Source organism: Nerophis ophidion, linkage group LG04, assembly GCF_033978795.1.
Source record: "Nerophis ophidion isolate RoL-2023_Sa linkage group LG04, RoL_Noph_v1.0, whole genome shotgun sequence".
In the NCBI taxonomy this organism is placed as follows: domain Eukaryota; kingdom Metazoa; phylum Chordata; class Actinopteri; order Syngnathiformes; family Syngnathidae; genus Nerophis; species Nerophis ophidion.
The window spans coordinates 29,583,980-29,610,741 of record NC_084614.1 but is presented as its reverse complement, the minus strand read 5'-3'; the positions used below and the strand labels follow the sequence as shown (position 1 = coordinate 29,610,741).

Genomic DNA, 26,762 nt, shown 5'->3' with positions numbered 1-26,762 from the left:
TGACGTCATGACGCACAACGTGACGTGGTAAGAGGATAAACAAAAAAGGAAGGAAGCCTTCGGCCATACAATCGCGGCAAAATTGGTTCAAAAATTTAGCTACTGGGCTACAGTTAGGCACTATATGCGCCCTTTTGTTGTCTAGACTGGCAGCAATTGGCGCTAGCTATCATGGACGATGCAATAATATTCCGTATGAGTGCGTTTTCCGAGCAAGGAGGGAGGAAATACATGGAGGATGTTGTCGAGATAAGAATCGAGTATGAGCCGACGTCGTCGCCGAGTGAAGACTACACCAAGTCTCACGGACATGGAGGACAGGACACCGCGCCGAGCGACTCCTCCAAACAGACTGAAAGCGAGCGCCGTGGAGATACTGTGCCCGCCGAGCCTGGCCCGGTTTCTGCTATGTGGGTCGAGAGCCTAGCGAGCAGGGACGCCGGTGACCACAGCGCGCCGCTGACGGACGAACAAGTGGAGCAGGAACGCCTTGTCGACACTCGGAAGTCTGTGGCGTTTTTCGCCGTGTTTGACGGTCACGGCGGCCGGGAAGCAGCCCACTTCGCCAGGGAACATTTGTGGGATTTGTTGAAGAGACAGAGGGGCTTTTGGTCCAAGGATCACTCGGAAGTCTGTGCTGCTCTTCGAAAAGGATTCATCGCCTGTCACCATGCAATGTGGAAACAACTACGTAAGCCTCCTTATATTTGTATTTCTACTTGTTATACCTGAAACATTTTATACTGTAATATGGCTGAAAACTGTATGACGTTAGAAGCATTTTAGCATCGGTCAATATCGATAATAATTGATATTTTTATGACCTATGGAAAATATGGACCAGGATAAAATATATAAAATGTTAACATGTTTATTTCGAATGTAACTTTCCTCATGATCATAATTTTCTCAGCCATCAAGGCAGAAAGGCAAGGGAATCTAAACACAACCACGGAAAACAATCGAAAAATCAATGTCAATAAAGTTCTAAAATCTCAAGGAATATGTAATAAATGCTTAATAAAGTGGAACAAAATAGTGAACATGTAAACATGGAAAAACCAAAGAAGAACACTATTTTGCAGGTTTACTGGCAGGAATGTACATGGACTGTGTAATGTTTAATTTGTTGTGTTATTTTTATTTAAGTTTGGAAATGAATTCATGTTATGCAGTAATTATCATTGAAATATTATTGGACCAAATTATTATTTAAAGTAGCACATTTTGTTATATTTTGTTTTTTATTTTATTTATACAGTACGGGGGAAGTATATGTGTGACGTATCTGTGTTGGGCCTGCGATGAGGTTGAGACTTGTCCAGGGTGTAACTGCCCAAATGCAGCTGAGATAGGCTCCAGCGACCCAAAAGGGACAAGCGGTAGGAAATGGATGGTTGGGGGCGGTATAGCTCGGTTGGTAGAGTGGGTGTGCCAGCAACTTGAGGGTTACAGGTTCGATCCCCGCTTCCGCCGTCGTAGTCACTGCCGTTGTGTCCTTGGGCAAGACACTTTACCCACCTGTTCCCAGTACCACCAACATTGGTTTAATTGTAACTTAGATATTTTGGTTTTCACTATGTAAATGCGCTTTGAGTCACTAGAGCAGGAGTCACCAACATGGTGCCCGCAAGCACCAGATGAGTCGCCCGCTGGCCTGTTCTAAAAATAGCTCAATTAGCAGCACTTACCAGTGAGCTGCCTCTATTTTTATTTTATTTTATTTATTTATTAGCAAGCTGGTCTCGCTTTGCTCGACATTTTTAATTGTAAGAGAGACAAAACTCAAATAGAATTTGAAAATCCAAGAAAATATTTTAAAGACTTGTTCTTTACTTGTTTAGATAAATTCATTTATTTTTTTACTTTGCTTCTTATAACTTTCAGAAAGACAATTTTAGAGGAAAAAATACAACCTTAAAAATGATATTAGGATTTTTACCTTTTAAATTCCTTCCTCATCTTTCCTGACAATTTAAATCAATGTTCAAGTATTTTTTTATTGTAAAGAATAATAAATACATTTTAATCAAATTTTTCATTTTAGCTTCTGTTTTTTCGACGAAGAATATTTGTGAAATATTTCTCCAAACTTATGATTGAAATTCAAAACAATTATTCTGGCAAATCTAGAAAATGTGTAGAATCAAATTTAAATCTTATTTCAAAGTGGATTTTAACATATTTAAAACATGTCATCAAAATTCTAAAATCAATCTTAATCAGGAAAAAATACTAATGATGTTCCATAAATTCTTTTTTTAATTTTTTCAAAAAGATTCGAATTAGATAGTTTTTGTCTTAATTTTTTTCGGTTGAATTTTGAATTTTAAAGAGTCAAAATTGAAGATAAACTATGTTTCAAAATTGAATTTTCATTTTTTTTGTGTTTCCTCCTCTTTTAAACCGTTCAATTAAGTATTTTTTTCATAATTTATTCTCTACAAAAACCTTCCGTAAAAGGAAAAAAAATGTACGACGGAATGACAGACAGAACTATCCTTTTTTTATATTTATTTATATATATATATATATATATATATATATATATATATATATATATACATATATATTTATTTATTTATTAAAGGTAAATTGAGCAAATTGGCTATTTCTGGCAATTTATTTAAGTGTGTATCAAACTGGTAGCCCTTCGCATTAATCAGTACCCAAGAAGTAGCTCTTGGTTTCAAAAAGGTTGGTGACACCTGCACTAGAGAAAAGCGCTATATAAATATAATTTACTTCACAGTACACTTTAGCTCTTACTTGTTGTTTCTGCATATCCGAATATGGAAGGGACAAATGTCGAAAAAAGTAAAACCGCGGTGAAGGACTACGGTCCATTTGAAAAAAATCCAAAAGGCTGCCGTACAATCAGGGTGACTTTACCTGTTTATCCACAATGTATTTGCTTTCTGTAGCACTTGATTTACATTCTTTTCTCACTACATGTAGAGAATCAACAGCAAGATAGCAAAATGGGGAAAGCAAACCTGATTGTTGATATTCTTGCATGATTGAGTGTTAGCGTGTCCCCCTAATTGCTCAATGATCACTTCTATGTTACTTGACCACAGGTGCCTTTGGTTATGCAACCAACAGTGCTTCATACTTCCCGGTTTCTTCCGACCCGAAAAAATATATATTTATTTGTCAAAGGCCTTTTTTATTGATGTCGATTATGTGTCTATCGCAGTATAAATCTATTGTTTTACGACCCAGATTTTTCGTTACAAACACAAGGTGCACACACATATCATATGAATGTTTTAATGAAGGGAAACCACCACTACATTAGGTTTAAAAAAACACTAATTTGTTTACTTTGCTCGTCCAGTTTGTTTGATCATGTTTGCAGTCCACCAAACAGGTGGACAGGACCGGCTAAGGGTGCACTTGTATGCACTTGTAATCCGATACTTTAGTCTGGACCAAAAATTAAAAAAACACTGTTGGTCACTTAAGTACGGTCTGGTTTGCGATCACATTTGTATATTTGTCAGTGGACCAAAAAATAAAAGAGGGACTGCACTTTTATTTGATTAATTTTGCCTATATTTCACAATTCTTACGATGGCTGCAACTATCGACTAGTTTGATAGTTGACTAGTCATTGGTTATCTTAAAGGGAAGCTGCACAGTTTAGCATGGTCGCATCTGGCTCCATCTAAACAAATGGAACCAACACACAAAGCAAATAAGTCCTGCTTGTCAAAGTCGTCCTATCAGCTGGAGGTCTGACAGCGATTGTATACAAAACAGCTGACTGTCATTGTAGCTGGCTGGAGTGCCGCAAAGCCCATTTTGATGTGTCGGTTTTATCAATGTAGAGTGAAAATAGCAGCATGTTTACGTTCAAACATACAGTAAGTCCTCTAATAGTGTGTTTAAAGGCATCAAGTTAGTGTTGTTGAGCTTTGGAAATGACAGTGCACAACCGTGACGGCATCAGATGACGACACATCTCCGTTTGAGCTGTGAACACGCATACCCTGAGCAGAGAGTCTTGGAACTCCTCACATTGGCCAGCCTTTACAAAACTGTTAGTAAGGACAAAAGTATGTGTTTGCATATGGATAAGAGGCCAAAACGTAAAGATAACTATGCGTTAAATGAGGGGGAACTGCACAATTTTTGGAATTTCGCCTATCGTTCGCAATCATTATGTGAGACCTGAACACACACCTGTACATTCCTTAACCTGTGGAATAACCAAGCTGTGGCGACATTGTTCTTTTAAGAGCGAACACTGAGGAACTCTTCTTCCATCTTAGTAACACATCGGCACGCTTCGGTATTAGCCGTAAAAGGTAACTACGGCAAAAGGTAAGCTAGTTTCTACGAAAACATGAAATGCATTTGAGTTTGTAATGCACAACATAATGCAATAATAAACCAATATGTACTGACTGAAAAACATGAACACTCATATTACAGTATCTGTTAAGTATTAGCCCACATTTCATGTTTTGTTTGTACACAGCTAGTCAGACAGCATATGCTGTCCGTCATGATATACGCATGACGTGCTGCGTGTATAATGATCAACATTAAGTTTGACTCACTGGATGGACAGGTGTCTGTTTGGTCCAGTTGGCCGGGGACTTTTTTTTATGGTTTATTCGGGGTAAGCACGCTATTTATGTCAAACTGCCTTGTCTCCAAATTCCCCTTTGCAGCTTTGATTCCCTTTCAACTCACTCTATTGGCTTTCGTCTGCTCCAATGTTTCACACTCTTCTTCATGCTCGCTTCTAGAAGCAGCAGTTCATCCTCCGTTCATCAGGTTCAAAAATATAATGTTGTGAATCCTCATTTGTCCATAAATAGTCGTCTTTGTTGTTTGTAACCAAGTCTGTCATGATTAGAACACACGCAAGCGTTTTGTATCCAGAAGTAGGAACACACATTGTTGGACGTGCGCTGCTATGAAAACGGAAATCAATGCGGGGAAGAAGTCAGTCCCGGTCCCGTTGATTAAAATGATCAAAACACGGTAAAAATTAAACAAATTACTTATTGTTTTGAACATGTATGTTACTACATTATATATAGACTTGCAGTGTGTATACAAAATGTTGGAGGGTTTTGCAATAGTCTTAGAGGACTTTGAAGGCTACAACAGTGACTCCCACTAGTTGCATCTTCCAACTGTTGTTTATTGTCTTTAAAATCCTAATAAAAAAGACATGTGTGTTCTTGTCTGACTGTGAACGATAGGCAAAATTCCAAAGAAGTGCAGTTCCCCTTTAAGTGTCCGTGTTTGTGTGAACAGGGCCCGGGACTGCTTTTGTGTACAGTATGTGCACGCTCCCTTTGTGTAGACTTTTTTTTTTTTAAATAAATACGTTCAGAATTAAGAAGTGTTGTTTGTCTCGGAGTGAAACACTGACTTTTTTGAGTGTGCACAGAAGAAATACTTGTTGTAATTTGGACCACTGTTCGCATGAGATAAATAAAAAGCTAAAAAGAGCGTCTGACTTTTTGTGTCTTCTGGACGCTACAATACATATTTTACTTTATTTTGTTTCCACATAAACAACCCTAATTTTTAAGGTGTGGCGGCTAATATGTTACCGTGGCGCACCACCACAATCAAATACATTAAGGGGAAACCCAGGGTAGGACATCTGGAAAAAGGTGAAGAAAAAGAGTGATGTACTTGACCAAAACAGACGAGTGGACCGGAGATACATTAGTTTGACCCCCCCGTAACCGCGTTTGAAAAGATAGTCACTGCAATGATAGGTACAACTGTAGGTGGGTAACTCTGATTACTCTCAATGTAAATATAATTTGTGTAATTTTCAACAAAATGTATACAGTAGCCAACTCACTGCCAGATTAGAGTTTTGAAAGTTGTGTGATATTTGGTTTATAATATTCTATATTAGCAATCTTTTTACTTTAAACATACCAGTGGTATTAAAAAAACAATATGAAATACTTTGACTTTTGTTTCATTACTCATTTTTTTATTACAACCCAGGAGAGGTTCTTGCTGTAGCATTTGTAAGTGACACAAAAGCGGGTCATTTCTCTGGTGCCATTGGGCTGCCACCGCCAGTGGCTGCAGTCTGCTTGACTTGCCAAGCTGGTGCTGAAATCACAGGAACTCATTGTGACAGCAATAGGTTGTATTCAGTCATGGGACTTTTGAACGGAAGTAAACAAAGTGGGTGGGCCACAAAACTAAAATGGCTACTGTACAGCAAATATAGTGCAAACTATCTGTGTATGCAAGTGGCCTAGATCTTACCACTAAAAGCAGATACAAGCAAAAATATCAAACAATGCAATGCAATCTATCCCTATACGTTCTCCAAATACGATTTGCCGAGTGATCTCAATGATTATCTGTCGGTTGCATTCCCAGACATGTCAAATTATCTGGTACTCAGACACTATTTTACACGACAAAAGAGAGGAAAACCTGAAAAAACTCAGCGGGCTACAACTTATTTTTGTGTGGCTGGGTCAAGGAAATTAGTTTCAAGACTCTCCCGGATAAATCATTTATTGTTTTTGTTTGAGTAAAGTTGCATTTCATGATACAACTCAGAGCTGGGCCCATAATACAATAACATTACATATCGCGATAGGGCTGGACGAAATGGCAAAAAATATGATCACGATAAATGTTTTCATATCATCCAATCTCGATTAATATCACAATTTTTTTTGTGTTCAAGACGGATTGTTCCGTGCACCGTTGTATCCCTACTGTTTACTATTGCAGTATCTTGTAACAAACATTTCAACCATGTTTGATTGAGGTAATATATGCTATCTGCTGACTACTGTCATTTTGTTGATATATATAATTGTGTTTACTAGAGGTGTAACAATACACGTAACCATGCTGGTTTTAGGGCCACGATGTTGCATCTTTTTTGATACATTTTGTGGGAGTAACAACAACTATTTCTTCCTCTCAAAGTCTTTTTGTTTTTTTGCTTGTCATCAAAAAGGGCATTCTGTAGTAATAAAAAGTACCAGTGGTTAGGGCTGGGCGATATGGCCCTTTATTAATATGTCGATATTTTTGGGCCATGTCACAATACACGATTTATCGCGATATTTTGCCTTGGCCTTGAATTAACGTTTGATACATATAATCACACCGGTATGATGATTCTATGTGTCTACATTAAAACATTCTTGTTCATACTGCATTAATATATGCACAAGAAATAAGAAATAAACAAGTCTCCGCAATGGCGGTCATGTGTTCGAAGTAGAAGTTTTAGGAACACCCCCTACGGTGTTCAACCAATCAGCGTTCGACAGCACCGAACAGCGAAAACATACAACAACAACAGACAACAGAGCTACCTACCTCTCAGCATTAGCATTTATTTTACTTGGGTTGAGGCTACAATTTGAATTTCACAGACTACTTTAAAATGTTCTGAAATTATGAGTACAAAGTTTTAGAAATGTCTCAACTGTGTTCAACCAGTCAGCGTTGGACAGCACAGCCTGCCCTCAAAAATTCCTAAGAAACGTTCCTAACTAACGACTGGGGATTAAATTAGTTCCTTGTGGAACTTTACTTACCAGTGTAATTTTTTTTGTAATTACAAGGGGGTATTTGATTTTTTGAAAGTTCCTGCTTTGGAAACATGCCCAATGACTTACAAATATTGAAATTTGCAAAATTTGACCCACAAAATTAGCTAGTACTAGAACCACAAGCATGACATGGACGTAATCTTAGGGACAATCCCTTACGGCCCCCTCATTTGGCACAGAGAAATTATTTGGAAGAAAAATAATCAGCTACTGGCCAGATGACTTTATAGCCAAGGTAAATTATCAATTAAGTGCGAGGCTTGCTAATGTATTGTTAAATTAAACACTGTGAGCAAGTCAGCAGAACAAAATGGGCTGTTTCAGATGATCAGGTGACCTCGCAGATTGTACAGCATATTTTGCAATGCAAATGTCTGAGACAACAATGAAGTCATGCATGTTCAAAGGTGAATATTGCACTGAACTGCGGGTTAAGCTCATGTATCCAAACATTCCTGAGGTATGCCAACAATCGTTATCAAGGTAATTTCTATGGAAGCAGCCAATATTTTCTATAAAAGACTATTTGGTTTTATTTTGTTCATTAAGAGGTGTCAACAAAATTTATTTTCAGATTAATCATGATTCTTATTTGTAATGACTCATGATCGATTAAAAAAAAAATCTATTTTATTTTGTTTATTTTTATCAATCTGTCCTGTCCAGCCACTCAGGCACATCATATTGTTGATGTTGAAGCCCCATATTTGCTTGACAGATTTACTTTAGAAAAGAGGAGTCTTGGATACTTCTCTTGTTGCCATATTTGTATTCAACTTATTGTTTGGGAAGCATTTTATTAAACAAAACCTGTTTTCTTTTAAGTAATATAGAAATTGATTAGAGCTGTTTTATATATTCAATGGTGGAATGTTTTTAATCATAGAACTGGCATTAAGTGTTATTAAAAAAGTATAGACATTGAATATAGAGAGTCGTTTTGAATTAAGATTAGATTTTGAATCGAATCATTACCCCCAAGAATCAAACCGTGTGGTGCCAAAGTTTCAGAGCCCTAGTGTTTACCATACTTAGTGATTTTTGTTTGCATTTCTTTCCTTACAGCGGATTGGCCTAAAACAATAACAGGCCTTCCTAGTACATCAGGCACCACAGCAAGTGTGATTGTGATCCGTGGAGTACACATGTATGTCGCTCATGTGGGAGACTCGGCAGTAGTCGTTGGAGTGAAAGAAAATGACTCTGATATCACACTCCAGGCGCTTGAAGTCACCCAAGACCATAAACCTGAACTTCCTAAAGAGAAGGAAAGGATCGAGCGACTGGGCGGCAGGTAAGTGTTTAAAAACCACGAAACAGACCAACAAAGCACATTTTGTAAGATTACCATAACAATTTGGGGTGTATTAGAAAGTGCAAAGGACAATATGGATTCTTTGACCACCAATGTTAATTTTATTCACCAAAAATTTTCGTCTTTGTTATCCTCAACGACCTATTTTCTCTCGCCAAAATTAGAACAAAAACAAATAAAAACGAAAGTAGAGCTGCAGCTATCAAATATTTTAGTAATCAAGTATTCTATCGAATATCCCAAACAATTAATCGAGTAATCGAATAATTTATATTTTTGCTTATTTTTTATTTTTATTTTTCGTCCTGTCCGGCTTCTCAGGCAAATCATATTGTTGATGTCAATGCCCATATCGGCTGTACAAATTTACTTTCCAAAAGAGAAGTGTGGGATACTTGTCTTTTTGCCTTTTTTGTATTTTGACTTTATTAAATGGATTTATATAATTATTTGGTGCAGCCGGGACGGAGCAATATTTTTGCTTAATTATGGTTCAATTATACATGTTAAGATGTGCCCTCAATTATTACGTTTGGCCTAATTGTCTTTTATTTCCTAAACGCCTGTTTTCATTATTGAAGGCTGACACGCACAGCTGAAATGCGTCCGTGGTTGATGGGGCCAATTTGTGTGTGCTTATTAAACAGGTGGGCTCACAGCCCTATGTGCTGTGTGGTATGACCGCATAAACAAGGTTTTGTCTCTCTTGCTTTTTTGATGATTATTATACAGTGCCGTTTAAATGGTGGTTTCTCCGCGCAAATCCGCTGAGCTGTTTTCAACCTGCCAACAATACATAAACAATATAAAAAGACAAACCACTTAATAATGACAACAACAGTTTAAAATTTTAAGAATGCATTACAGTTCATTGCATTCTTTGCATGCAATATAGTTATCAAAGTTCATTTTGCCATCTTAACATGTTTGAGATGAAAACACATATATAAAATTAGTTCAAAAGTAATATTACCTGAGAAAGTTAAAATAAAACTATATTCTTGGTATCAAAAATAAAACAATAAAAACAGTTTTCATTATATCAAACAAAAAAAGTGGATTAGGTAGTACCTTTAATACTGCATTTGAAATGTTCAACAAGTGGTGAGTCTCCACCAAGCAAAAAGCGCTCATGCTCAGATAGATCGGCGCCTATGCTTTAGAGAACCTTTTTCAAATATTTCAAAATGTATTTCCGTGAGAGCCATATAATATTTTTTAACACTGAATACAATTAAATGCGTGTATTTTTAAGTAAGACCAACATTTTTAGAGTATAATAAGTATCTTATTCTTTTTAATAACATTGTTATTGTAAAGCTAACCAATAATCAATAAAATACTTCTTACCATTAATGCGACTTCTTGAACAGGTGTGATAGAAAAGGGATAGTTGGATTAAAATGAATGAGAATGTTTTATAATTTGAACGTTATTTTTAACACTGTGATTACCAACGGAATTATTCATTACTTATCGTGTTAAGCAATGTCAGCTAAGATTTATCTGAGAGCCAGATACAGTCATCAAAAGAGCTGCATCTGGCTCTCGAGCCATAGGTTCCCTACCCCTGACATAGAGACTATAGTGGGTGGAAGTGCAAGCTATCCAAGTAGCATGTGGTTGCATTACTTGAATAACCCAAATAACTTTGCACCACTACTTTCGCATGGTTACTAATGAAAGGCTAATTGAAAACGACAGCTCGGATCCTTGTTGGTTTTCAACACCTTTTGGCGGCATTTAATGACTTTGCTTGAGTGAGAGAACACATCCTGGTTTTCATAAAGAATGAAATTTATTTTACTAACATAGCTTTTGCGTTTATATTTGATAATAGATGGCTTCACGGTGGCAGAGGGGTTAGTGCGTCTGCCTCACAATACGAAGTTCCTGCAGTCCTGGGTTCAAATCCAGGCTCGGGATCTTCCTGTGTGGAGTTTGCATGTTCTCCCCGTGAATGCGTGGGTTCCCTCCGGGTACTCCGGCTTCCTCCCACTTCCAAAGACATGCACCTGGGGATAGGTTGATTGGCTACACTAAATTGGCCCTAGTGTTTGAATGTGAGTGTGAATGTTGTCTGTCTATCTGTGTTGGCCCTGCGATGAGCTGGCGACTTGTCCAGGGTGTACCCCGCCTTCCGCCCGATTGTAGCTGAGATAGGCGCCAGCGCCCCCCGCGACCCCAAAAGGGAATAAGCGGTAGAAAATGGATGGATGGATGGATGACTTACCTCGCCTCCGAACATCCCTCAAATCGGATGCTCTCTCAACAGGTGCTGCAGCATCGAACTTGTGCTATTGTGGTATGCGAGCTTCACCTTGCAATGTTTGCATACGTTTTCCTTCGATTTTAGTGTGAAGTGTTCCCACACTTTCCGTCGCTTCTTAATCCCCTCGTTTTGCTATGGCTTTTGTCCACTGCTTTCTGCGGCATCTGCCATTGCGAGTCATGTCGGCGAAAAAGTTTACTAAACTCAAGCGCATTTAAAGGAGACGTGTTGTGCAGTGCAGGGGCCGTATGAGCTGACGTACACACGCTGTGCAATATACCTATACAGTCCGTGCGAAACGTGAGGTTTGACTACATAACGAGGCAAAATGCCGTAAAAACCCCCAAAACTTGACGACGCCTTGAGGCAGCGAGAATTCCTCAAATATATTTTGTAATCAAATTACTTGAGTTACTCAAGGAATCGTTCCACCTCTAAACGAAATCGCGTTAACTAAAACAATGACAAAATAATTGACGATTTAGTCAACAAATTTAAACGAGACGAAAATGTTGACAATCTAATCATATTTAATTTCCTCTTTAAGCGGGTGGAACGAAATATCTAATCCCAGTTGCATGTGGTATAAAGGTGGAAAAGCATGGAGGGTATCCAATCAGAGCTACTGTGTTTGTAAGGCACGCTGTGTTGATTTTTCATCCGGAAAACAATTCTCGATACAAGACATCAATACAAATATGAAGAAAGAGAAGAGAGAACACATATGGACATCATTCATGTTTTGCGAAGTAAACAACAGAACAACTTGTAAACCTTGTGTCTCGATTTTCTTCAAAAAAAATACAACCAACTTGAAGCGCCCTCTGCAGGCTAACCGTCTGGACATCTATGCAACAGTAAGTATGCTGAAGCTAATACTTCGAAATTACGCATACTGTACTGATTTACCGTTACTAATAAAGACAGTAGAGCAAGAGCAAGACACATTACTATTACCAGGGACGGCGTGGCGCAGTGGGAGAGTGGCCGTGCGCAACCCGAGCGTCCCTGGTTCAATTCCCACCTAGTACCAACCTCGTCACGTCCGTTGTGTCCTGAGCAAGACACTTCACCCTTGCTCCTGATGGGTGCTGGTTGGCGCCTTGCATGGCAGCTCCCTCCATCAGTGTGTGAATGTGTGTGTGAATGGGTAAATGTGAAAGTAGTGTCAAAGCGCTTTGAGTACCTTGAAGGTAGAAAAGCGCTATACTAGTACAACCCATTTATCATTTATTTATTTATACCACATGTCCAAAAATAAATATTAACTTGAAAAAAAACAAATTTTGTAGTATGCTGAGAGACGAGCCGAGGTTATCCGCCAATATAATAATCAAGATCAATCAATCAATCAATGTTCATTTATATAGCCCTAAATCACTAGTGTCTCAAAGGGCTGCACAAACCACAACACAAACCACTACGACATCCTCGGTAGGCCCACATAAGGGCAAGGAAAACTCACACCCATACATGTACATTGCACTTTAATGATGTCCTCGAGACACTGTTCAACTATTAATTGCACAACTTGACAACCCAAATAGCAGATTTGTCATTTTTCAAGCTAACACACAAACAAAGACGGCTAAGTAAGACATATATATATATATTTCAGATGTATAACATTGGTTGCGGTATTTCCACGGGATAATGGCCAAGATGCCAAAAGAGCCCACTCAGTGTAGTTATTCAATTTATAGCAAGGTAGCTAGTGCTAGCTTGCTTCTCCAATAAATGAGCAGTGTCACCAGTCCTTGACATTATCAAAGTGTTATCAATTATGGTTTTTCGATCATTTAAGTTCAAAATGGTAATACTAACCGTGGGGCGGTTTGCTGTGGTTTATCATTATACCGTTTATCGTTACATCCCTACTGTGTAGCCCTTGGTGGTGGCGAGCGCTTTCTTGTACGCCGTCGCCTGCTGGGGCAGCGGGCTGAGAGTGAGGGACGCAAACAGACTGGACAAGTTGGTAGAGAAGGCCAGTAACATGGTGGGATTGGAGCTGGACTCTCTGGCGGTGGTGTCAGAGAGGAGAAGTCTAGCAAAACTCCTAGCCATTATGGACAACACCTCCCACCCACTACACCTGGACCTTGCGGAGAGAATGAGCATGTTCAGTGGAAGGTTCAGACTCCCAAAATGTAAAACGGAACGACACAGGAGGTCCTTCAGACCGACAGCCATCAGACTGTATAATGCATATGTTCCTTCTTGACTGCACTTAAATGTAGAATATATTTATATTATTCATATATTATGTATTATTATTATTATTATTGTTAATTGTGAGCAAACTGTGGTGTTGACCAGTTTGACGCATGTAAATGATAGAATGTCCGGTACTGTAGAACGGTTTGAGTTTGAGTTTATTTCGAACATGCAAGCATACAACATGATACATCACAATTTCCAGTTTCTCTTTTCAACATGTTCGAAAAGGAGGAGGAAGAAGCAGAGCTTATTTAATCCTACCCCTTTTCTTTACATAACAGTTGCTAAAACTTTTGTTCACTTCCTGTTCTCAATGTATTCACAATGTATACTCTATAAGTAATCGCAATACAAATAAATAAATCATTGCTTAGGTAAGTTTTATTCCAATACGATGAGATAAGTCGGATTATTTTGAGAATGAATGGGTGAGTAAAATCAGAATGTTTATCATGGTTCTTCATTTTTGTACTTTGTAAACACTTCCAGTTTGAAGAGTTTCTTGAAGTGGATCATATTAGTACATTGTTTGATTGCTTTGCTTAATCCATTCCATAATTTAATTCCACATACTGATATACTGAAGGTCTTAAGTGTTGTACGTGCATACAAATGTTTTAAATTACATTTTTCTCTAAGATTATATTTCTCTTCTTTTGTTGAGAAGAATTGTTGTATATTCTTGGGAAGCAGGTTATAGTTTGGTTTGTGTATAATCTTAGCTGTTTGCAATTCCACTATGTTGTGGAATTTCAGTATCTTTGATTCAATAAATAAAGGGTTTGTATGTTCTCTATACCCAACATTATGTATTATTCTAACTGATCTTTTTTGTAACACTGTTAGTGAATGAAGTGTTCTTTTGTAATTATTTCCCCATATTACTACACAGTAACTCAGATATGGTAACACTAGTGAGCAGTAGAGAATATAAAGTGATTTTTGGTCTAGAACATATTTGGCTTTATTCATTATTGATTTATTTCTTGCAACTTTATGTTGTATATTTTTTACATGAGATTTCCAGTTCAATTTATCATCAATCATTATACCTAGAAATTTGGTTTCATTTACTCTTTCAATTTCTATTCCGTCTATTTGTATTTGTGTTTGACTTTCTTTTCTACTGTTACCAAATAGCATTAGTTTGGTTTTTCTGAGATTCAATGATAGTCTGTTTTTGTCAAACCATTTTTTTAATTTGTTCATTTCTTCTGTTATTATTTGTATTATCCACTGTGTATTCTCTCCTGAACAAAAGGCTGTTGTATCATCCGCAAATAAAACTAACATTAAATCTCTTGTAACTTTACAAATGTCATTTATATAGAGATTGAATAATTTAGGTCCTAGTATTGATCCCTGAGGTACACCACAGGAAATATTTAGCATTGTAGAAGTGTGTTCGCCTAGCTTCACGTATTGTTTCCTGTTCGTTAGATAACTTCTTATCCAATTTAAGACTAACCCTCTGATGCCATATCGTTCCAGTTTTTTGATTAAAATATTGTGATCAATTGTGTCAAATGCTTTAGTTAGATCCATAAACACTGCTGCCGCACATTTTTTACTATCTATTGCATTGGTAATTTATTCTGTGATTTCAATTAAAGCCATTGAAGTTGAAACATTAGCTCTGTATCCATATTGGTTGTCTTCGAGTATTCTATATTTATTTATGAAACTCTCTAATCTGTTATTGAACACTTTTTCAATGATTTTAGAAAATTGTGGAAGTAAAGAAACAGGTCTATAATTCGTAAATAGATGTTTATCTCCAGTCTTATAAATTGGTGCAACTTTAGCTATTTTCATTTTGTTTGGAAATGTACCTGTTTGAAATGATAGGTTACTAATATACATTAATGGTCCTGAGATTTCATCAATCACCTTTTTTATCGTATCCATATCAATTCCATTACAATCAGTTGAAGTCTTTGATTTACATTTTTTCACAATTTTAACTATTTCCTCCTGTGTCACATTACTGAGGAACATGGAGTTGGGATTTCGCTCTATGGTATCATAATAGTCCTCAATTGAAACTTGGTCTGGAATCCTTTCTTCCAATTTTGGTCCAATATTTACAAAGTAGTTATTAAAGCTTTCAACTACTTCCTTTATGTTGTCATTATGTTTATTTCCGTCTAAGAAGTAATGGGGGTAATCCCTCTTAGTGCCATTTTTAATAATGCTATTGAGAATGCCCCATGTTGCTCTCATATTATTTTTGTTCCTGTCCAATAATTCACTGTAATATTCTTTTCTACATGATCGTAGTATGTTTGTTAACTTGTTTTGATACTTTTTGTACTCAACTTCTGCCTCTGTAGTTCTTTGTACTATAAATTTTCTATATAGCGTATTCTTCTTCTTACAAGCATTTTTTAATCCTTTTGTCATCCATGGTTGATTATTCTTTCTCTGTTTACTACTGAGTTGTCTCCATGGACAATGTTTGTTATAAAGTATTATGAACTTGTTTAAGAAATGTTCATATGCTTCATCAACCTCTTCTTCATTGTACACATTGTCCCAATCTTGCTTTTGTAGCTCCATTTTGAAAGCAATCATCCTCTTCTCTGTGCACAGTCTTTGAAATGTCCTTTTGTCTTCCGTGTTCTTTTTGCAGTTTCCATCATATATTGTAAAAACTGGCAGAGGATCACTAACGTCGGTTATAAGTAAACCACTTGTAGTGTTATTATCAAAATCATCAGTAAAAATATTATCAATAAGCGTGGCACAGTGTCCTGTGATTCTGCTTGGCTTTGTGATTTTAGGATATAAACTGATGCTGTACAATAGACTTTTGCTTGTTAGGGTTCAATAAGTCAATATTAAAGTCACCGCATAAAAAAATTATTTTTTTACCATTGTCCATGTAAGTTGCCTTGATCCATTCTTCAAATGTTTCTATACTTGACTTAGGTGATCGGTATATACAACTAATTACTATGTTTTTGCTATTTTCCTGACATATTTCAATGGTAATACATTCTAAGATATTATCTATAGCAAATGACATGTTTTTTACCACTTTGTAGTTCAGGTTCTTCATCACATACACAGCTACTCCTCCTCCATTTTTGTTGGTTCTGTTAATATAGTTTAGTTCATATCCTTCCAGATCAAAATCTATTCCTTTTTTATCATCAATCCATGTTTCTGTGATGCCGATCACTTTGAAGGGTTCGTTGATGTGTTCCAAAAAGTTCTTAATGTTGTTGTAGTTTGCATACAAGCTTCTGCTATTAAAATTAATAATTGACAATTTGTTGTCACTTTTAATGTTGCTATTATATTGCTCAACTGTGTAATAAAAACAATTAATACTAATGTGGGAAAAAAAATTTGTATCTGGATCTATATCGTTTTCCAAATCCTGGTTTTTGTGCTCTTTGTTGCAGAAGTTTTGTAGTTCCATATTTCCTTGCTCAACAATCTTTGATGTCGTTTCAATAATCTCTATAAGTGTAGATGGATGCAGTCCTGAATCTAAGTCTTCTTTTTTAGTCGTCCCTTGCAGTGTTTTAGTGTTGATGTTGAATTTAGGTGGTTGTTTTCTGTCAGAGTCCATTATCATCGTTGTTGTGGAAGCTGTGTAAACTTAAAATTTGTCCAGGTCTTTGATGTCATTGACAACAATTACTCTTGCTTCTGGACCTCCATTCAGCTTGATGTAGATTTTACAGTTGGCGCTCCAAGTTCCCTGGATTTTTCCCTGCTTTCTCAAGTCGCGTGCTTTCTTGGCGATTCCAGCATTACGTTTAGTGAGATGCTCATTCATGTACACATTTGTTCCCTTCAGCTTCTTTCCCTGTCTCAGCCATGCCATTTTAGATTTTCTGTTTACAAATTTCACGAGCACGACTGGAGTGGCGTTGTTGTCTCTTCTTTTCAGTGGGATGCATGTTTCGATGGTATTAATGTCGATTTCAATTTCCTTTGATTGCAGGAAGTTGACCACTTGCTGTTCTGCCGAGACAAGATCCATTTCATCTGTTTCACCTTCATTATTCACAGCTTTCGCATAGGATCTTGGTTTAATTCGGTGCCCTGTCACGATGATATCATTCATTCGTTTATCCTGCTCCATTTCATCTATGATATTCCACAGCATGTAGTTTTCTTCCTGAAGGGGTCTTCATTTGTTGGCGCATATCTTCTTGAAAGGTCTTCAAATGTTGGCACAAATCAGAGACTTCATTTTTTCTGGTGATGATTTGAATTTGCAGACTTTCAATATTTTGCTGCAGACTTTTCACATCTTGTTTGTGTTCTTCCATTGCTTTTTTTAATCTTTTTTTATTTCTTTAATTTCTTCTTTCATTTCAAGGAGTATTTTTAGTAGTACTCCTTGTTCCCCATCATGTCCTGTGTCCAGTTTCAAATCTTGGTCCCAGTTGTGTCCTGTGTCGGCTGACACCGAAGGTTTCGGGCTTTCAGTCTTCCTTTAGCTTTTGGCATAGCGGCAGATCGATGACGTCACTGCCTCTTGTGTCTTAAACGGCAGTTACTTTAGCAACTTGCAGCAGGTTTAACTTGGTTGTTCAAACAATGCGTACCTTGTGTTGTTCACAGATCAATTTGAGGTGTTAGTCTGTCAATTTATAACACTGCGACGTTGGAAGCACTTTAAAACAGCTGTAAACTCGCCGTAGTTTTTGGTTGCTAGGCAACCGCTTTGAGTTGCGGTAAGGCGCCGATGGCTTGAGGCAAACGATTCATCCAAATTGCCTTATTTCAGCATATCAGTGCCTCACAACTGACCAAAATGAGGTCAAGGATGCCTGTGGCTGTGATCGCAAATAAGTGGTCAAAATCTTCAGAATAAACAAAAACTCCGGTAGCAAAAGCGGAGCCTTTTTCTTTTGCGTCCTTTCTCATGAACAGGAAGTGACATTATTGGATATGACAATCCGTTGTTTTTTAATCTATCAAATTAAATCAAATGTATGCAATAACACAAAAGGCATATTGATACAGCATTGTCACAACAACTCACGTCACGTCACGCCAGGGCGCAAAACGACACGGTCGAAAATTGTTTGTCTTCCAATCGCCCTCCCGTGCTCACACCTGAACCCAATTTAGAGAGGTTACCATGGTAACCACCCCGTATCAACAGTCCCCTCCCTGTCAACACTTCCTGATACTTAACAGGAAGTGGGCGGAGCAATCCACCAAAAAAGGAAATTCTCTCTAGGCTGAGGCCAGCAATCAATTAAAGAAAAGAAAATAAACAATATTAACAAATAAGGAAATTTGGCTCCAACACCTACACATACTTCAACTGCAGCTGCTGCTATTTTGGAGTTGATAAAAATAGAAAAGGAGGTTGCCTACAGCCACAGCTGTTGCCACCAATACACCAATATCGGCACGAATGATATTGAGGTGTTAATTGAAACATTTATGTTAGACGCTTTTGGGGATCCCACAAATCCATCTGCCTTTGCCAGACATGATGCTACTGGCAGTACTTTGTTATACTAGTATCATCATAAATAAAAACAAATGTGTAAAATCTTGTGCTTGTCTTTACTGCAGTGTAATGAAGAAATCTGGGGTGAACCGTGTTGTGTGGAAAAGACCTCGACTGACCCACAATGGACCCGTCAGGAGGAGTACCGTCATTGACCAGATCCCTTTCCTGGCAGTGGCACGGTCTCTTGGTAAAGAATTTCTAGCAAATAAATGTGTCTTTTAAACACTTCTGCATTTTGGGAATAAAAAAATGACAAATTTTGTTTTCTGTTGCAAGGCGATTTGTGGAGCTACGATTTCTACAGCGGGGAGTTTGTGGTATCGCCAGAGCCCGATACAACCGTGATGACACTTGACCCAAAACGACATCGCTACATCATCCTTGGCAGTGATGGTCTATGGAACATGATGCCTCCCAAGAATGCGGTCAACATGTGCTATAACCATGACAAAATGGTGGTGCGTAGTTAACTTTTTTGCTTTCAAGTACACTACATTTCCTTTTTACCATACCAACTTTATTTATAAAGCCCTTTTAAAAACAAACACAGTTGAAGAACAAAGGGCTACTCACATATTCTAATATCTCTTTTACTTCCCAGGGGCCGAGGGGAATGTCTTGTGCCTGCCGGTTGGGATGCACTGCACTGCTTTTTTGGAAAGAGCGCATGTTACGAGCAGACAATACAACGGTCATTGTCCTGGCGCTACAGGAGCGCGGAGGTACGACTATCCCGATGCATCGAGATGAAATTAAGGTGGACATGGCTCAGGGAATTGACCACATTCCCTTCCTGGGAACTCAGTTCAGCATGTATGAAGTTCCAAAGGTCAGTCTCTTAATGGTTGCATCTTGGAATTTCTTTAGAGGATGTTTTTCTGTCACTGACCGAATCCAGTGTTCCATCATATTCTTCTTGGTTTTTGGACAGGTGGAGCATGAGGATACCATGTTTAATGAGGAAGATGATATATATGGAGACGAACCTGAAGGATGGACATGCCTGGAGTGGTAGCCAGGTGATTTTTCATAAAACTGTGTAAAACTATCAATGAGCAAACCAGATTAACCATGAGCTAATAAGACATATTTCCAACTAATTTAGTTCTTGTGCCATTTATCGTGACTTAAAAGATTCAAAACACCATTTACGGATAAGTTTATATCAAAATGAGCCCAATGTGTTTTTTTAAATAAAAAATGTAGTGATACAATTAACAACTAATTCAATACAACCAGCAATATGGTTGGACCAGGGGTCCTCTTTTATTTTTTTCAGTACACCCTTTAACAACGAGTATCGTTAAAAAATCCATGCTAATAAAAACAAAATATAAGTATAATTTTTAAGGGCATTTTCAGCCCCCGATCCGATTTTTTGACCTTATATCCGATCCGGTTTCGAGTCCCATTGTGATACTTTGAAAATAGGTTATAGAAATAAAAAAGGTTTACAGCAAGGAACTAAAGTAACCAAACAAAAACTGCTATTGGCTCCCATTTAAATAATTTGGGTTTCTCCCCTGAAGCCTTCCTGTATCCAGAGACATACTTCCCAAAGTTTTTAAACTATAATAAAGATGACAAAAAAATATTTTGTAATAATTTAATCGAGTCACATTAATATAATTTTATATACTGATATACAAGGTATTGATAATATCGTCATCTGGATCGATCACCCCTATTTTACATTGAAGCTTCAGCGGTTAGCTTCTTGTGTTCTTCTGCTCGGAGTGTGTTTAGCAGACTTTGCCATTCCATTTCCTCTAATCCTCCAGTGGTATTGTACATGAAAGGAAATTAGGTTATTTTCTGACATGGAGGTTAGGATTTGCACTGTGGATAGAAGTGTTGGTTGCAGCTTGTTCTCAACATTGAGAGGGTGTTCTGGCAAAACACGCACCCTTCTAAAATCCAGGCATGTAATTTTGTCTCCCTGAGCGTGCAGCCCTTTTGAAGTAATCTTTCAGTACACTCCTGATACCATGATTAGATTCGGACATCTGTAATGATCATAATGATACAACTTTAAATAATATTGAATGGTACTTAATTGGCATTGCGCTTAAAAAGTACAACATTTGTTTTCAGTACACCCCGTTCAAGAACGGACATACAGTAGACACAGGTAGACAGAGCCGAAAGACTGATGGGTTGCCACAACGGCCGGCACCCTGTAGAAAGGTAGAAAAAAGGTAAACTTGGAGGAAGAAGGAGGAAAAAAAAGCGAATCCCAAACTAAGCTCTTATGAGGGGATGAGGCCGCAGGGTCGGATGTCCAATTTGAAATTTTTTTGTCAGATCCGATCTTTAAAGTGGCCATTCGCATTACAAAAAAAATGTGATTTCTAATGTGAATGCAACCTGACCTGTATGCAGACATGACATAATGACGTAGCACGCACTGCAGTTTTTACGGAAATAAACATGGCTTCAAATCTAGTTGTCTCAGTACTGGCGCAACTGTGGCGAATTCAAGGATTTCGTGCAATCAAAGTCAACCTTTTCTGACCTGAATTACTGCGCCTAGAAGATTTTGGCTCTGGCAGTTTTACGGGATATTTTGCGCGTCTGTGGGCGAGCAGTCAAAGACGAGTGGTTGAACTTTTACATGAGTTCCTTTCACACATGTTTTCTGCTCTGTTGTCAACTATTTATTTTGTAACCTTCTGTTTTGTCAAATAATTATGACATTTATCGCTTTTTGATGACGTTCTGGTCGGATGAATGGGACATGAGTGCGGCAGCGTTCACATTAAGAACGCATCGCATATATATTCAATTTATTTCCACATAGGAAGGAAGCCTTGGTTGGATATGAACAATTCGGAATTACACTGTTCACATTGAAATGAAAAAATCTAATACAGGTCGCATTGTCAGAGTTAGTTGTTGACGAACCCCAAGATGCAGAGAAGGAGGCAGGCATGGAGTGAGAAAACATGATTTAATCATAATATTAGAACTAGAACAAACAACAGGGTACTAACACAAAGCGCACACAAGGCGGATAACAAACAAAGAGAGCTAATATGGGAACTAGAAAATAAACGGAGCTTAGAATGGAAGCTACCAAGAACAAAAAGGCCTAGCATGGAAGCTAGCAGGTCTCAAGCAGGAAACAGAAGTCGTACATGAAATATGAAAACAAACTTGGAAGCAGGGAACAAAAGGCAGTAAGCTAAACACTGCAATCAACTAAAGCTTACCGCAACGCTGCATTGACAAAACACGACAGGTAGCAACGACAAGAGCGACATCGACATGACAAAAATCCAGCAACTGACTGGAGGACAAAAACAGGCTCAAATAGAAGCGGGCTGATTGACACCAGGTGTGGCCAGGTGCCAATCAGCCGCATCTGAAGGAAAACAGTGCACAGGGAAAAAAACAGGAACAGACAAAATAAGAGCACTGACAGGAACTAAAAACAGGAAATACTAAACACACACAGAGGAAAAACTAAAACACAAACAAACTGTCAGTGGCAAGCCTGACACGCGTATGGGCAACAATTTCAGAATTGACCTGCTGTGTGAACGAGGTCATTGAGAACAGAAAAAAAATTTGAACAAAGCACATTTTAGCACAAAACCCGAGACTTGCAACGGGGGGGAAGAGGCATTATGCGGCCCGAATTTTCCGCCACCATGGACGGTGCTCCTTTGTTCATGATACTGCGGGAGGTAGTGAAGTCACGAAAGAGTGGGATGTGGGTTGGGGTACGTCCGTGTGTGGCGTGTATTTTCCATGGATACGCGTGTGTATGTAAGCTTAAAGAGTCGCTTGTCTCTCGACCTTAGTGCTTTCGCAGAATGGTTTCTCGATAACACAGCCAGTCAGTCCAACAAAAGTCAACAAACAACATGTGTATATCCATGAAAAACAGGGAAGGAATAAAGGGAGTCTTGTAGCAACGACTTTGTCAAGCCATTTTTGCGGGAAAATCAAATCCACATTATAATATTTGTGTTTGATCGTGCACAAAAAGATTTAAACGTTTCATTCTAATTGTCCATTCCTGGTGCTTGAATTGATCATAAATTAGCCTTGCAGAACAGACAGCTCTACAAGATGTTATCAAGTTCGCAATTTAGTTCAGAAACCACAAAACTCTTTGAGTGTCCACAGCTCTGCCCTTTTTTCAGTCATTTATGGCAGCTTTAGGGTACCTTGAATGGCTGCCAGCATCTTCTGAATTTGTCAATACACCAGGGCAACACTAACTCCAATCAGCGGATGTCCTGTTAAAACGGTTCCTAATAAGTAAGGTATTCCTAATACTGAAATCGCCAGGCACACGACCCTCTGCTTCTCCCAAGAGTCCATCATGTGTCCAGCAACAAACACTCCGTCAGGACAGGCAGGTTCCCCCAAACCCGAGCTTTTAATCAAGAAGATCTAGTCGATTTCGTTTAGAGGCACGTTGATCAATTGCATTGTCTAGATTTTGGAAAACAGTGCAAAAAGAGACTCCAAGGAAAATGAAGACAAACTCGATGAGACAAAGAAGCAAAAGCAGGAAATACACAAGCGTCTGCCTTTGTTGAGAGCTAGACAGATATGTAGAAATATTGTTTTATAAAAAAAATAACAATGGGACATGTTTGCATCCACTCGGACTGGGATTCAAACCCTACATTCCATATTTAGATTTCATTCTATACCCATTTGGCTATCCAATCAATTACAATGTTTGCCCTCAGTCATTGAGCAATTTTCTGTCAAAAAAACCCAAAACTGTATGGTTTCATTATTTTGGTGATGTTATAGGCCTCCTACCCTTTGAGAACCACGGTATTAGACCAAGTAGTTCTCCTTTAAATGTTCATTTTTCACATATTAAAACTGTTCTAAGGTTACTTAAGAACATGATAATGTAACAGCCTGTTGTGTTGGTCAAAATAACCCATTGCTCAAAGAGCACACTTAACGCTCTTTAAACAGCCCTGTTCAAAGCAGCTGGTATTGGGGGGTACTGCAGTAGCAGTTATGATGTGCATGGCCTTTTAAGAGGTGACACACAAGTAGTGTAAGAAGCTTATTGCCAATAGCACGTAGGAATGAAAGTTTCACCCTGAAAAACTACAACACCAGTCTGAATACTGCATGGAGAGCGGGAAAGAAGGGGATTAGCCCTGAAGTCAAGACGGCACAGACCTCCGCCTCGGATCAGAATGCAAAGCTCACCCATGCTCCCAACCGAGGTCTGTAGCCCCATTAGGATGACATTCATACATAAAATGTATCCACTTTGATCCCGTGTCCTTTGTGGCTGGGGGGGTAATGTAATGCGTGACACTTTGTGCATCCAACAACACTGCAGTTCTGCTTAGCTTTTGACTTTGAAATGATACACGTTTTTGTAGTTGCTTGTGAGAAAATAAAATGTTGGATCTTTGAACAGCTAATTTGACCGTATTCTTGTACATCAATTGTTTGTATTTCCTCATAACATGTAAGTGATCTGATAGATTGGCTGCCGACTATGATAGATTACTGTTGTGATGCTGTAGCAATACTATTTTTGTGAAATGTTCTCTCTTAAAGGTCATTACAGTTTACTTTCTGTTATTTATTTTAGCAGCCTGGACTTGAAAATGCCTCCTCTCTGCTTAAAGAACGCTCTACCACCCTGGAGCAGGCATTCAGCATGTGCCAGCATGCCGTCTTGACTCTACACGGGCCACTGGATGTGTTCCAATAGAAGGACGCAGCAATCCATGTGGACCCACGACACTATTAAGGTCTCCACGTGGTGGTATGGGGAATGGTTCCCCAACAAAAGTTTGCCTCATAAAATGTCTCACGGCAAAAGTGAAAAATGTTGTTTGAGATGTCTCCTCAGAGGACAACAGTACCGTATTACCGCAGCAACACAAGGCGTCCTTGTGCATGTGCCGAGTACGTACACACAGACCTCTTCCGAGATGTATGGACTTTATTTCTATAAAATTGCTCTTTTTTGTAAATATGTGGCAAACTTTGAGATTTCAAATGTGTTTTGTTTTTACATTGACCTCATTTTACTAGACTCCCTTACCCCACCCTTAAATACTAGTGTTTTTCAGAAGCTGTAGATTTATTCAACGTACGCAGTCTATTTTCTTACTTATACATGAATATAATGACGATAGTATAGCTAAAAGATATTTTGAAAGGCAAACGTGTTCTTCTCTTACTTTTTCATTTTACTTCAATAATTACAAATCTATTTAAAATATTTTTACAATCCCTGAATTGACGGTTGTTCATTATAGAAAAGTGAAACAAATTAATTAGAATCTATTGATAAAATTTTACACATTTGAATCATATTTACGTTCTGCTGCATCGCATCCCAACACATGACCATTCAGTGGCACAAAACGCTTTATTGTGCGTGATTAGGCTACACCAGGATGGCCCAAGGATGACACCATACCAGCCCTTGAGTTCAGTCCATAACATAGGAGACAAAGAGTATTCCTCCATGTTCATTTTAGGTCCTCTTTTTCATAATTTGGGCTATTTGGCCAACGTGCTCAGTTAAAAAAAAACTCAAATTTTTTGCAACCGATTCTTAAATACACCAGAGTGCTGTCTTAGACATTTAAGGGGAAAAGAGAAGGATTACAAACCTAAACTCAACAGTCTTGAGACCAGCAGTCTCTGTCTCTGCAAACCTGCCATATATTAATGATCATGTAAACTAATTGAATATTTGTTCAAAACACTTCTGGTAAATTTATTGAACATACCCAACAAAGGAATATATAGTGCATCCGGAAGGTATTCACGGCTCTTCACTTTCCCCACATTGTTTTATGTTACAGTAACGCCTTAATTAAAAATGGAATACACTCATTGTTGTCCTCAAAATTCTAGACTGCACCCCTTAATTAAAATGTTAAAAGGTTTATTTGAAAAAATAAAAAGCACATTTATCAAAACTAACAAAATCACTTTTTTCAAGACTCTGTTGGTGCAAATTTGGCAGCAATTACAGCATCCAGTCTTTTTGATTACGGTCCCACAGTTAGGCCCATTCCTCTTTGCAGCTTCTCACTCGCTCCAGCAGATTGGATGGGAAATGTTGGTTTTCATCCAGGATGTCTAAGTACATCGCTGCATTCATCTTAGTCTAGTCAGCAATCCACCAACCAGTTAATATTGCTAAATATTTGAATGGCTGCCTCATTCCTGTATGTGTGTTTAAGATTTGCATAACAATTGTCATAGTAATCCATTTAACAAGCTTTGGTACTCAGTTGGTATGAGTGTCCAATTCTTGCATTCATTTATAACTTGTTGATGTGGCAGCTACATTATTGTTGCTTTTTTGTTACATGAATTGTTGCCTTAGCACAAAAACAAATTGGTGCTTTTTCATAAGAAGGACCCAAATATTTAAGAGTTTCCCATTATACTATTTATCATGCACCTTCAGCTATTTACAAGGAACTCTTGCAGAGTTTGAAGCCTGTCCCATGTGGTCTTTTTATTACAGTTTGTACAATACATCATTATGCAATAGACCTGTATAGTACATTTTATTATTATGCAAAGTAATCTGGTTTCCAGAAGTCTGGCATGTTCAGAGCTACTGTATGTTGTGAAGTGTCCAGAGCTAATGGATGTTAATGGGCATGTGGTGTGTCTTGACAATTGCAACACTTTGGTTTTCCTCTCAGCCACTTCTCAGGACTAACTGTATAAGATACATACTTTGAAAGTGACTGTATATACACTGACTGTCTGTGTTGTAATAAAGTTTCTGTTTTACAAGCAATGCTGCTGTAGCCTCTTTGGTGGCAGTTGTTGTAACACTTGCAATGCTGTCATGTTCCAGCAGATGGCAGTAATGTTAACGGATTAAACCTGTATGTCCAGTTCATGCAAATGTGA

At 38.1% G+C, this 26,762-nt stretch overlaps 1 protein-coding gene across 2 annotated transcripts; it reads left to right on the top strand.

The window, feature by feature from the left end:
• Positions 1-26,762, top strand: LOC133551269 (protein phosphatase 1D-like). 2 transcript variants are annotated; one of them, XM_061897815.1, is made up of 7 exons: positions 1-691; positions 8,643-8,871; positions 18,935-19,059; positions 19,149-19,330; positions 19,474-19,701; positions 19,804-19,891; positions 24,463-26,762. In XM_061897815.1, exons 1-6 carry the CDS (start codon positions 172-174, stop codon positions 19,885-19,887), a joined length of 1,368 nt encoding a protein of 455 aa, XP_061753799.1. In that variant the 5' UTR covers positions 1-171; the 3' UTR covers positions 19,888-19,891; positions 24,463-26,762. The 2 variants fall into 2 exon arrangements, with proteins under 2 accessions (XP_061753799.1, XP_061753798.1); XM_061897814.1 differs by having other exon boundaries at positions 24,460-26,762.

Coding starts and splice junctions, on each gene's coding strand:
- LOC133551269 (XM_061897815.1), top strand. CDS start 172: ATGGACGATGCAATAATATTCCGTATGAGTGCGTTTTCCGAGCAAGGA. Junction 8,872..18,934: donor ATCGAGCGACTGGGCGGCAG/GTAAGTGTTTAA, acceptor TCTTTACTGCAG/TGTAATGAAGAAATCTGGGG. Junction 19,331..19,473: donor ATAACCATGACAAAATGGTG/GTGCGTAGTTAA, acceptor TTTACTTCCCAG/GGGCCGAGGGGAATGTCTTG.